This window comes from Petromyzon marinus, chromosome 8 (assembly GCF_048934315.1).
Source record: "Petromyzon marinus isolate PM22_M1 ecotype Great Lakes invasive population chromosome 8, UKy_Petmar_22M1.pri1.0, whole genome shotgun sequence".
Lineage (NCBI taxonomy): Eukaryota > Metazoa > Chordata > Hyperoartia > Petromyzontiformes > Petromyzontidae > Petromyzon > Petromyzon marinus.
In genome coordinates, this window is record NC_133674.1 from 9375761 (window position 1) to 9389043 (window position 13283).

The window sequence follows — 13283 nt, forward strand, 5'->3', positions numbered from 1 at the left end:
TTTCGGCCACAACGAAAGCGGCGTCGTGAGAATTTTATTGTTATTTTATTATTTTATTCTCATTCTACGTGACTTTACCGGAAGAACCAAAGAAGATGAATCCTTGCAGTCACGAAAGCTTCAAATCGAAATTTGACACATTTTTCTTTTGTATATAAGTAATTATTTATCGTGAGTCCTGGGGGCTAATGCGACCTCTTGTTCCTGTCAAATGTGGCATTCTGGCCACTCGATCAAATCTTCGATGGACCTGTATCAATCAGTACGAATTTCTATAAATTAGTTAAACTGGAATTACTGCGTTGATCCAACTCACTTTGCACCCAAGCCTTGCCTCCCTGTGCGTCAATCCACACTGTGGACACGCTTGCAAACGAGATGTCACATTCTGAAGATACTGTCCAGGTGAAATATTTTAATGAATAAAAAATAAACATCGTGACCGAGCGGTTTTTATATACAGGGATTCGTCTACTTACGAAAGAGTTCCAGGGGTCTGTTCGTAAATCGATTTGTTCGTAACTACAACTTTATTTTTGTCGATTTCAAACATGTTGAACGGCGTGTACACTAAACACGGGGAATGGCTTGACAAGTCATATAATATCCTGTATATGTCGATGCCACTGGTTCATCACGTTCTGTTGATGTAGATGCCACTGGTTCTTCATATTCTGCAGATGTAGATGCCACTGGTTCTTCACGTTCTGTAGATGTAGATGCCACTGGTTCTTCATGTTCTGCAGATGTAGATGCCACTGGTTCTTCATGTTATGCAGATGTAGATGCCATTGGGTCTTCACGTTCTGCAGATGTAGATGCCACTGGTTCTTCACGTTCTGCAGATGTAGATTCCACCGGTTCTTCACGTTCTGCAGATATAGATGCCACTGATTCTTCACGTTCTGCAGATGTAGATGCCACTGGTTCTTCACGTTCTGCAGATGTAGATGCCACTGGTTCTTTACGCTCTGCAGATGTAGATGCCACTGGTTCTTCACGTTCTGCAGATGTAGATGCCACTGGTTCTTCACGTTCTGCAGATGTAGATTCCACCGGTTCTTCACGTTCTGCAGATGTAGATGCCACTGGTTCTTCACGTTCTGCAGATGTAGATGCCACTGGTTCTTCACGTTCTGCAGATGCCACCACTGGCATCTATTACGCGGCGGTTTAACTTACGACTCTCGGTCCGAACAGGCAAATGAACATACGGGCAGGTTTGTTCGTATCTCTGAAAGTTCGTAAGTCGAATGTTCCTAAGTAGAGAAGTCCCTGTATTTTATATCTTACCATGTCCTCCAATACCACTGCATGCATTTGTCGTTCTGCTGCACTGTTATTGCTGCTCTATATATAGTAATACGCCTAAAACATGTTTTACTACAAATATGTCTGTAGTAAAAGTTAATTGGCTTCAACTCTGAATCATTGTAATGTCAGCGGAACTTATAAACTCTCCCTGACAAAAGATGGCGCCGGCGGCTTCCTCTCGCGGTGACGCAACTTCCTGTTATCTAAGCGCGGGGGAGGAGGGGGCGGCGGCACGGGCGCCATGTTTGTAAGGGAGAGTGCAGTGGGCAGCTGCTGCAAGCAGTGAAGGTGGCGAACTCCGCAATGAGTCCCCGCGCCTGTGGCTTCATCGTCTTCAGGAGACTGCGGCAGCAGCAGCAGCGAGCGGCGGTCGAGTTCCTCCTGCTGCAGACATCGTACGGGGGAAACCACTGGACCCCGCCTAAAGGTGTGAACCCACGGGGGTTGTCAGTGCGGTGGTCACCTTCATCACCTTCACAGCAGCAGCAGCCCAAACCCGGACGTGTTGTCTCAGCCTTTTGGTCTGTCGGAACTCTTGCAGATCTCGGTCCGAATCAAATTCTGCCACCCAAACGCAGACGCCAGTTCCCGGGTTTGTGCGATATCGTGGGAAACCTTAGGATCCATACTCTTTGGTTCTATTCGGTAAAGTCACCGAATAGAACCAAAGAGTATGGATCCTTGCAGTCACGAAAGCTTCAAATCTAGAACCTTATGATCCCCAAAAACCAGGAAGCCAGCGCAACTCCAGACAGAGACGGGCGGTTCCTCGGGTCACGGACCTAATAAGTTCTTGAGACCCGTTCGTAAGTTGAAATTACTGTAATTGCAATTTTTTTTTAATTGCTCATACGGTCAGTGCTATGAAAATGTGTTACGGTTCAACGAACAAGGAAAGCATAGTTAAAACTCATGGGGGGGGGGGGGGGATATTCTACATTTGCATGTAACACAAACACTGTATTATAGGAAATAAAACTAACAAATTTAAACAAAAAAACTGATGCTAGGCTTGTTCACACAATTGCATGCACGCACAACGATCTCCCGGATAGCCTTAACAGACTGTTGGGGGTAAGTTGCTGTTAGTGAGCAGCGGCCTATGAAGGCCAGAACGGCACACGAGGGGATAGGTGGCACAACACCACGCCCGACCGCCTTCGTCTCCCCAGCGGTGATGTTTATACACCACACCAGGTGCTGGTGTTGGCCGTGAGCAAGAACCGAATTCGGGTCGTCGCTTTCGTAACGCAGCGCACTAACCGCTACACTACCGCTGCTCACACACACGCATATGTCCTTGCACGTACACATGCAAACACTTTCTTCCAGCGCGAGGCCAACTCATTACATCTCGTGGAGGATTCTCATCTGAACAAAATAGTTCCGCGGTTTCAAGTTTTGCAATTGCGAGTTCACGTTTTAAGTCAAGGTAAATGTTTTTAATTTCATGCAAGCTGGTTCGTAAGTACGGATGTGCGTAAGTCGGGCGTTCATAACCCGAGGACTGCCTGTACAGAGGACCCCAGATAAAGAAAGGGGTCTCCTCCGTAGGAGGGGGGGATGATGAGTTGTGAGGAGGCGAAGACAAATTTCCAGTGATGGGAAGTTAAGATTGCACGTCTAGATTGTTCATGCCTGGACACAATTCACGTGCATGTTCGTGTGCTTGCAAGTTATCTTGAGGACTCACAGAGCAGTTGTAGGAGTCTTATGGATGCTGCGTTGTGTTCTCCTTGGCCCATTATAGCAAGGCTTTGCCCTCTTTAAGTGATGCCTTGCCCTGAAAATTTACACCAGGTCCTTTTCCTTTGACTCATCCCTTTTTTTGAGCAGCCATTCAGCGGTTGTTGCCCATCCAAGTGTACTTTGCGAACTTGGAAACGTATACTGCTGGTGCCCTGACAAAAAAGCTCATAACACCTTAGATATATGGAATATGAGAAGACGAGAATCACAACGTGGCGTTCTGAGACAAGTTGACGGCACAGGGATATATGAAGACATATAACTTTTGGGTGTAAAATTGAGAGCTTGTCAGGCATCGTACACGAAAAGCCACTGTATTGTAACGTAGTGGTTTGTATTGTTGTTGTTGTTTGGCCCACAGGACATGTGGACCCGGGCGAGAACGACCTACAGACGGCCCTCCGGGAAACTCACGAGGAGGCTGGACTGGGATCTGAACACCTGTTGCTCATCCCCGGGTTCCAGCACGTGATGCAGTACAATGTGCCCAAGCGCAACGGCGGCGGCGTCAACCTGAAGACGGTGGTGTACCTGCTGGCCGAGCTGAAGGGTGGCACCGAGGGCCAGGCCGTGACGCTGTCACACGAACACGTGGCGTACCGGTGGTGCGACGTGGACGAGGCATGCTGCTTGGCCAAGTTCCAGGAAATGCAAGAGGCCCTTAGGAGTGCGCACACGACCATCGTCAAAGAGGACGAGGCTGGGACTCTCAAAAAATAATGAATGGCAAATTTGACCAGGAGTGATTCAGTGCTCAGATGCATTTGCAAACATGAAACCGTGGTAAATAAATGAGGATAATGTATTCTTCACTTAAAGCATTCGTGACTGCAGGAATTCATATTCTTTGGGTCTTTCGGTAAAGTCACGTAGATAGGTTAAAAAAATAATCAAATCAAACAAACTACGACGTTTTGATTTAAAGCTTTCGTGACTGCAGTAATTCATATTCTTAGCTCTTTCGGTAAAGTCACGTTGAAGGGAAACAATAAAATAATAAAATATATATATAAAACAATAAAAATTCTCACGACGTTTCGACCATAACACAAACGGTCGTCATCAGGTGTGTCGGTTTGCATTATGGTCGAAACTTGGTGAGAATTTTTTTATTGTTTTATATATATTTTATTATTTTATTGTTTCCCTTCAACGTGACTTTACCGAAAGCGCTAAGAATATAAACTACGACGTTTCGATCGCAACACAAGCAATCGTCATCGGGAGGAAAAAGGGGGGTAAAACCACTAATGGCAAGCTGTAGCCCAAGCGTCCGCCGGGCCACATGAGGCCGCTAGGCTCGCACGCCCCGCCCGAGGGGGACGCGCCGTCGCTGACCGCGCTGCCCTCTCCGACCTTCTCACGTGACTTCGTGTTCCCCGGTCGCCCCGTGCTCTTCCGCGGCGTCACGTCGCGCATGCCCGCCTTCTCGCGCTGGAGCGACGGCGATTACCTGAGCGGCCGCTACGGCTCGCTCGAGGTGAGCGTCGAGCTGGGCAAGAAGGGAGAATCGCTCAGCGGGCGTCTACAGCAGCAGCCTGGCGTCGTTCCTGCGCTCGTTTGCGCACGAGGACATCTACATGGTGGAGAGCCTGCCAGCGCCCAGGCACGGCGAGGTGTGGCCGCCCATTTTGAACCTTTAACACGGCACGCCTTTAGTGGCTTCCCCCCCATTTCCCACCTGATGACGGTCGCTTGTGTTTCGATCGAACCGTCGTAGTTTTTGTTTATTGTATTATTTTTTTTACTTATCTACGTTACTCAAATAATATGAAAATGTATTCCTTTGTGTTGAGTTTTAAATTTGTAATTGATTACCTGTTTTAAAGCATTAGCCCGGAAACTCAATGTGGGGTTTCCAATATGGCAACACCAGGGCTCCTCGTGAAATCTGTCATGCTGTTGCATAACCAAATTTGAACTGTGTTCGACAATGGGTGACAGTGTGTGAATGTAATAAACAATTTCAGTTGTCCATGGTTTCAAAAAGGAAAGTTATATGGTTCAAAGAAACTTAACATTTTGAAAAACCATACATTGAATTACACACAAACTTCCACTCATTGCTTTTAATTTGTATATATCTGCAGCAAGAGTTTATTGGTTTACCTCTAAGAATTGGAATGTCTAGACGTGTGCGATGAGAAACACGATATCTAAAACTGCAGATATACATGTTAAACATTTCTAGTTTGGTTGTGAGCTCGTTAACAGGTTTTTTTATATATATATAAAAGCAAAGAGGCCCCAATGGGACCCGAAGTAATGCTGAGATAACTTGTAAAGATGCAAGTACAGATTACTTTCACTTAACATTGTTACACACCTAATGACTTATGGCTGTTTTAGACATCCATGAAAAAAACCGGTTAATATGCTAGCCACTATCTCTACATGGAAGTGCAATGATTGCACTTCTCTATGATGATGAGCACTCGCACATACACGGTCAATAATCCCCACTATCCAGCATCAATACTTAGGCATGCCATTAAATAAAAACGTGTTGACTATCACACTTGTAAGTCAATACACGTTTCAAATGGCAATGATATAAGGAAGCTGTAAAATACAAAACAATTGGGATTTGTTATAAATTTGTCATTTTTATGGTGTAAGAGGAAAGGAGGAGAAGCATTAGAGGGTATTGGTCACACCTTATATTTCAATTTAAAACTAACATCAATGAAGCTGACGAGTTTTACGTATCTAGTCCTGGTTGTATGTCAGCATTGTACACCGTACACTAAAAACAAATGCAGTGTTGGTGTTGCCAAGTGTTACAGCTTCAAAAATCTGTCTCCACGTGATTCTCGTACACCCCGTATTCACTGTCTCCATCTTCTTGATCTGATGCGTCCATGTGAGTGTCATCCAACTCCAGCAAAAATGACTCCTTGGCTTCAGGCCTATCGCGCTCTCGCTGGTAGAAGAAGTTGAAGTTGGACACAATAACAGGAACGGGCAGTGCCACCGTGAGCACGCCCGCGATGGCACACAGAGAGCCAACAATCTTTCCTCCCAGTGTGATGGGCCGCATGTCACCGTAGCCCACCGTGGTCATCGTCACAACGGCCCACCAGAAGGCATCTGGGATGCTCGTGAAGTGCGAGTCGGGGTCATCGGCCTCCACAAAGTAGGCAGCACTGGAGAAGAGGATGACTCCGATGAAGAGAAAAAAGATGAGGAGTCCCAGCTCCCGCATGCTGGCCTTCAGTGTTTGACCCAGGATCTGTGCAAGGCATTAAAAGCGCATCTGACATTTTTCACATTTTTACTGGCACAAAATTTAATTGAAAAATTCAATTCTACATGTAACCTAAGCAAGCACGTCCGGTGCTCCAAAGGTAAGTTTACCACTGCCTTCAATGTGGCTGTATGAACGCCATACAAATTCACATTTTGAGGGACTGTTTTCTTTCTGAGGTTGTTTGAGATGATGGTACATTTAGATGCAACCTACGTTTACATTGTCGATGTGCGTATGTGTGTGAATGTGGTGAGTGAATCGGACATTGTGCTACCAGTGAAGCGAGCTCTGTTCCCAGACATGGACATCGGTGGAACCTGGTATCTAAACCTGTTTCGGGCATTCTCTAGGTTAACTAAGCCATACATTATTACCAGGTACGGCGTTTAAATGTCAGCACTGGGGAGCCGAAGGTGGCCAGGCGTGGTGCTGACCACACACTACCTTGTGTGTTCTCCCAGCATTATTTTACGTGCTCAATACGTTACCTAGCGCCCACAACAATAGCTTAACTATCGCCCACAACTGGTTGGAGACGTAATAATAATAAGTGTTTACAACAAACCATTTTTATATACGGTATACACAATGTATATACTGTACGTTGAACATCTTTCGCACCGTACGTATCCAACCGTGCTAATCGGAGGTGGGGGAGGGGGGGACAGCAAATTAAACACCAAAAACAGTTCTATAGAAATGAGTTTTCAATCTAGACTTAAAAGCGCATAGCTCATGTTGCTTGCTTAAACTGTATCCGAGAGAAGAGCGTTCCAGACGGCTGTGGGAAGCATCTGAAAGCGCGCGATGCGGTGACCGTCTTTTGTTCGATGGCTCGCCAAAAGCCACGTGGTTGAATGTGAAATACAACTACATATCGTATTTGTTGGTGCCTGTTCCAAGGCAAGGGACATAGGGACCGAGGGTACAGGGCAGGATGGGGTCACGGATGTGGAAAATGCGAGGCTAAGTGGAGGACGTTGGGGGGGGGGAGATGATATTTGTTGTTGAGCACTGACCAATTGGCCTTAAACGTCGAGCGACCAACAACAAACAGCACTCTCAAAGTTGTACAGATTAAAGCTAACACGTGTCTGTAATTGAGCAGAGGTTATGCGAGCTGGGGAAAAGAGAATCCCAAATTGGAGCGGTGGCGAGGGGAGATGCAGAAAGAGACGTGTTTGTGACCTGCGGTGTGGTGAGAGTGTGGGCGAAACATTAAGTCGAGTAGAGACCAAGCCCTCAACATGGGAGGAGGAGGATAAGAATTCAACGAGCGAAGTTCACGGGAACGGTAACCGTGGCAGTAGCGACATAGATACGGAACACTGAAAACAATGTTAAGGGCATTCATTCCAATTTCACACGTAGGCTTTCGCGACCAATATCCAAAATACAGGTTTTTGTGGGTTAGATCGCGTAAATATATAAATGTGTCGTTAAGCTCGCCAACCACCCGACACGGCCAATTCGTAAGGTTTGTCACATAGGCAAATCGTTTCCATTAGTTACTACTTCAGCACACCGGTGTGCTGAAGAGTTAACCCACAGCATTGGCTCTGTCGGGTGGTGGCATTCATTCCATGAGCAGAGTGGCCGCTCTTAAGCGCCGCGTACCTGGAGGCCCTTGGAGTGGCGCGACAGCTTGAATATGCGGAAGACGCGCACGAGACGCACCACGCGAATGATGGCGAGGGACATGGTCTGCCCCCCACTGCCACTGCTCCCGGTCCCGGCCGTCACTGTGCCACCACGGCCGTTGTTCCCGGTGACGCTGGGAAGGCCACCGGCTGGAACGATCTCGCTGATGCTGTCCCCCGTGCCTGGGCTCGCGGTCGCCAAGGAGGTGGCCACTGAGCTGTACGCGTTTGTGGTGGTCGCCGCCTCCGAGACGTACTCCGGCACCATGGACCCCGTCAAGTCGGTGATGAGGGTGATGAAGTACGGCAGGATAGCGATGAGGTCGATGACGTTCATGAGGTCACGGATGAACGTGGGTTTGCACGGACAGGCAATGAGCCTGACGATGAACTCGAACGAGAACCACACCATGCACGTGGTCTCCACCAGGAAGAATGGATCTACGACATTTGTCGTGTCGGTGGTGTTGCCGGCAAGCCCTTGCTTGAAATGGGTTTCTTCCTCGCGGAATTCGGGCAACGTCTCCAAGCAGAAGATGACGATCGAGACGACGATCACGAACACGGAGACGATGGCGATGACCCGCGCGGCATTGGAGCTCTCGGGCGACTCGAAGAGAAGCCAAAGGTGGCTGTGGAAACCACGTGTGTGGACCGGCATGGCGTTTGGGTTCACCAGGTCCTCTGTGGGATCCATGCCTTCTTCTTCACGCAACTGTGACAACACCTTGTCTCCCAGGTCAAAGTACCTGCAACGATTGTCCCCATGCACACACACACGTACATCGAGGCAGGGGTCACATTTGAATGGGTATTACCATTTAGCGACATAAAGTTGCAAAAAAGTCTTAACTTCTGAAATTTAATTTGCATTTTATTCGCTGTATTTTAGGACTCGTATATGAGCCCCTGTCCATAAGCATCTGGCAGTTTACCAGCATTGGTTAAAGTAAGCCTGACTGCTGATGAGATACTGAATGTCAAAACCAGTCGACAGCTTGCATTGTGTTAAACCAATGCTGATGAAATGTGCACTCCCAGAAGGCGGTGTGGCTCATTGGATGTATGATTGATTCATTTGGAAAGAATGGACAGGAAGAGCGAGTGCTGGAATTGTAAATGTTGTGGATTTGCTCTCGAACAAACCGGTATGCTATACTAGGAACGAATTGCCATGTTCTGTTTACGTGACAAACATTACTAATTGGCTGTGTCGGGTGGTGGCGGGTTTAACGACATATTCACGCGATCAAACCCCCAAAAAAACTCCATTATGAGCGGTGGAATGTTATAGCTAAAAGGAAGAGGTTAGCGACTTGGTGAAGATCTGGGAGTAGGGGACCTGTAAACGCCCGACGAGCTGTGTTATGGAGAGGGAGAACTGGGAGAGTGGGGAGATATGACGCCTGTTTAGTCGGTGCTGTAGGGTGGTGCGACGAGACCGAGAAGATGGATTTGGGCACACCCGATAGAGGTTGTTATGCGAGTAATACTAAACTATACACTTTTTTTATTTTACCAGGCAAGGACCACTGAGCTATATAGGTATATTTCAGAAGCGACCTGGCCATAAATGATAGCTCAACAAAGTGGCTTATCGTGTGGAAATTTATAGCAGCCAAAAACTCTTCACGCGTGTTTCCAAATGTGTCGGGGAAAACCGGAGCACCCGTAGAAAATCCACGCGACCACGGGAAGAACACGCAAAGTCCAAAAAAAACCAGACGTCAGGACCTCCTGTATACCTGGCGAGGTAGTTAACATCTCGCCACCGTGGCGCCCATAGAAAGAGTTGTGTAATGTCAAAGGGTTGTGCAACATTGTTCGTGTCAATAATGTACAGCCCTCTGTTGCTGTGCACGATTTTTAAAAAGCGTGTTGTGGCTTGAAACGTTACAAATGGTTTAACTCATCGAAAGCAATCATTAGATCACGCTCACATCCTATTTACATATTTACATAGGATGTGAGCGTGATCTCATTCAGGTCCTTGGACAATTAATGCGAGGTCATGAAGTCATACAAATCCCATAGCTTGCTTGGAGTCTCTATGGAACATTTGGCAAGGGTCACCACTGTCCCTGTGCTGCCAATGAAGATGAGCACCACACTACGTTTGTTTGTGCATGGAGACACCTTGATTTATGACTAAGAACAATATATATTAATGTTCTGACGTTTGATTACAGAACCCAAATGCTGGAAAGAATTCTATCTTGGGGATATCACAAACCCATACAGATTGTGTGAACTATACGTGTTACAGGTGCCATCATTTGTGGTGCATTTAAAACGTCTGCAATGCCTTGGCGACGCGGATAGGTCGGTGCGCGATGGTAGAAACTTTCAACTCTTTTCTTCACCTGGCTCTAGCCTGTCTATCTATAGTAGTGTCTGCTCCATCTCTGAATTCCTCCTTGATGTCGAGCCATGTTTTCTTGGGCATCCTCTGGGCCTTGTATTTTAAACAATATACTTATTTTTCGCAATATTAAACGGGATTGTTTGGTTTGCTTCGCGGAGTCATTTTCCATCGATTGACGCATTTCTCAACGAGTGGGGAAATCGCGCTTAGTGCGACCACGGCGGGATGGGCTTAAATGTGGAGTGTTTTTTTTTTCCATCGCGTCCTCTCACCTGATTTCATCCCAGAAGATGTCGATGGGCACCATCGTGGGACGCTGGAGCCTGCCGCTCGACTGGTAGAAATGCAGGATGGCGGCGAAGCTGTCGCGGTGTCGCTCGAAGAAGTACTCGTTTTGCTGCGCGTCGTAGTGGCGCGCAAGACGGTGCGCATTCCCGAGGAGCGTGGCCGGGAACCGGGCCAGCGTGGCCCGCCGCGTCTCGAAGCGCGCGCCCGACACGTTGATGCACACGCGGTCGCCCATCCGCGCCTCCGCGCCACTGCCGCCACCGCTGACGCTGCTGTCCAACGCCAGCGTCTCGAAGCAGCTCTGCTTGAGAGCCGCGTCGCACTTGAGTCCCGCGGTCATCCACGCGCCGTCGCCCTCGGCGCGCACGAGGCTCAGGCGACCTCGTGCTGCGCCTGCTACCGGCGAGCTGTGTTCCATGTCACAATGCCTCCCTCCCCTCTCTCTCTCTCTCAATTGCCTGGGCGCACGTAATCTCCGGCCACGTCAGTCATCACCTGCTTGCCTGTGGTTTTTTTTTGTCGACAAAAGCCTCGTGCTCGGCTTGATCCTTCCAGCAGGGTCGTGGCCCCTTCCAGCTGCTGTGTACTTGTCAAAAAGAATATGTATCTTTGATAAGTCAGCCTTAACTTCTCAAACTTAATCCATCCTTTAATAGGTGAGATTTCATACAAGTGCAACGAATGAAAAAGTTGCTTTTGAGTCCAGATTGTCAGTCCCGTATACGTCTGGTGACAATTCAGTCGATTTTCTTTTTCAATTTCCGATAGGTCACAGTTTGGTATTTTTGTTTTTTTTAATCAAAATAAATTTCAACGTACGCCTGTTATTCCCATAATTATCTGCGAACGACGAATGCGCGTTTTGTGTGCGCTTACTAAATCTGCTACCTCTTCAAACCGGCCACTGATATCCGAGAGCGAGCAGAGCTCGAGATAAAGCTGATACCGGTGACGTCACGTGCGTGTTGCGCGCATCACTTATTGCTGATACGCCAGGTATACCATTGCAACGCTTGCATAATTCAATGGAACGCTAAATTTTTAAGCTGCCGTACATGGACACGTTCCGTTAATTGCTCGGCATTGTCAGGTGTTTATTTTTTTTATTTTTATTTTTATTGCAACTGGTGTTGGAAATTCATTGATACAACTTTACATAGGATTTCACATTTGAGCCATGTCCCGTCCGTCCGTACGTGTCGAAGCGCACTTAGTATGGCACAAGCGCTGAGGTGACGTCACCGCCACTTATTGTTAATAAAGACAACATTTTTTTAAATATGATCTCCCCAGTCATTATGTGGCAATTGTGAAAACTCTCCTGTCGTGTGTTTTTCCTGGTTTTTACAATGCAAAGTGGTTTATTGAATATGTGTTTCTGAAAATGGAATTGTAGTATTTTTTTTGTATCACATACAGTGTTTTAGACTCGGGGCGCCACGGTAGCGAGATCTTCATTATATCTTGCCTGGTGTACAGGAGGTGGGTTCGAGCCCGACCCCGATGTCTGTATATTTGGAGTTTGCGTGTTCTTTCTGTGGTCGCATGGATTTTTTTTGGGTCCTCCAGTTTTTCCCTCCCGCATTTAGAAACACGGCTGCTGTAAATGGCCACATGATAAGCTACCATTTGTTGCTTGGTAAATAAATAAAAATAGTTTAGTTTATAGACACTCCATAGAAGTCCAGTTTACCATAGAAGTCCAGTTTACCATGGGAGTCCAGTTTACCATGGGTTCCCAGTTTACCATGGGAGTCCAGTTTACCATGGACAGGGGTCGGCAACATGAGGCTCGTGAGCCGCATGTGGCTTTTTAATGATTGCTTCATGACGTTATTTATGAAAGACTGTCTCGTATTCACATGAAATTGCGGCTCTTGAATTAATGATTTTTTTTTACCGAATTCGAACAAAATGGCTCTTCTTGCTTATTTTGGTTGCCGACCCCTGTCCTCGAGAAATCCTCCCAAGACAAATCCTCAAAAATGTCCAATGTGACCCACCACGTGTAGTGGGAACCTTTACGTGGTTTGGGACTCGTAATGACGAGTGCCTTTTTAAAATCCACAACTCACAAATCAACATATGTCTAGCTTTTCATAATGGGCACTCAATTATACACTGGTGACTATCATTATCCACATGTTTCTAATTGCCACAAAGACCCTACATTGATTTATGTGACAAGGTGACCGGTCCTGGACTTAAAAACCACTGCTGAGAACAGTAGAAATACAGGTGCTGTATTATATTCATTATTGCAAGATGATAGTTTAAATCAATTGTGATATATTACTAATATAATTTACAGCACGTTATCAATCAACTATTGGATTAACTAGTCCACTTTTAATTTGTTATGGCTTTTAGGATTCCTTTGGCTAAAATAAAACAAAAACCCCATAGTTAATTGGCTTCCAAGTGCACATAGAAATGGTTATAAGATCATTGGTTTTAAGCTCTTAACAAAAATGTTCCTCGTGCGTTTAGATGTATGGGTGTCATTAAATAGTTCCATGTACATGGGAGCATGTGTATACATGTGTGTGTGTCTGCATCAGTTGGGTATATAAGTGTTGGGTTATTGCCTTTTCCGCCGGTCATGGATATTTGAGTTGATATGAAGGGTGACAGAGATATCAAATTATCACGAGACAAGATATATAAGAATTGTTAA

At 46.6% G+C, this 13283-nt stretch overlaps 2 protein-coding genes across 2 annotated transcripts; one reads left to right on the forward strand and one right to left on the reverse strand.

Annotated features, from left to right (window-relative positions):
* Positions 1–1539: 1539 nt before the first annotated feature.
* Positions 1540–5038, forward strand: NUDT2 (nudix hydrolase 2). Its single transcript, XM_032949657.2, has 2 exons — positions 1540–1741; positions 3425–5038. Exons 1-2 carry the CDS (start codon positions 1618–1620, stop codon positions 3781–3783), a joined length of 483 nt encoding a protein of 160 aa, XP_032805548.2. The 5' UTR covers positions 1540–1617; the 3' UTR covers positions 3784–5038.
* A 79-nt stretch (positions 5039–5117) lies between these two features.
* On the reverse strand, positions 5118–11583 carry LOC116940212 (potassium voltage-gated channel subfamily A member 2). Its single transcript, XM_032949656.2, has 3 exons — positions 10591–11583; positions 7931–8702; positions 5118–6295 (listed from the first exon to the last, which is right to left on the reverse strand). Exons 1-3 carry the CDS (start codon positions 11022–11024, stop codon positions 5852–5854), a joined length of 1650 nt encoding a protein of 549 aa, XP_032805547.2. The 5' UTR covers positions 11025–11583; the 3' UTR covers positions 5118–5851.
* Positions 11584–13283: the final 1700 nt, after the last annotated feature.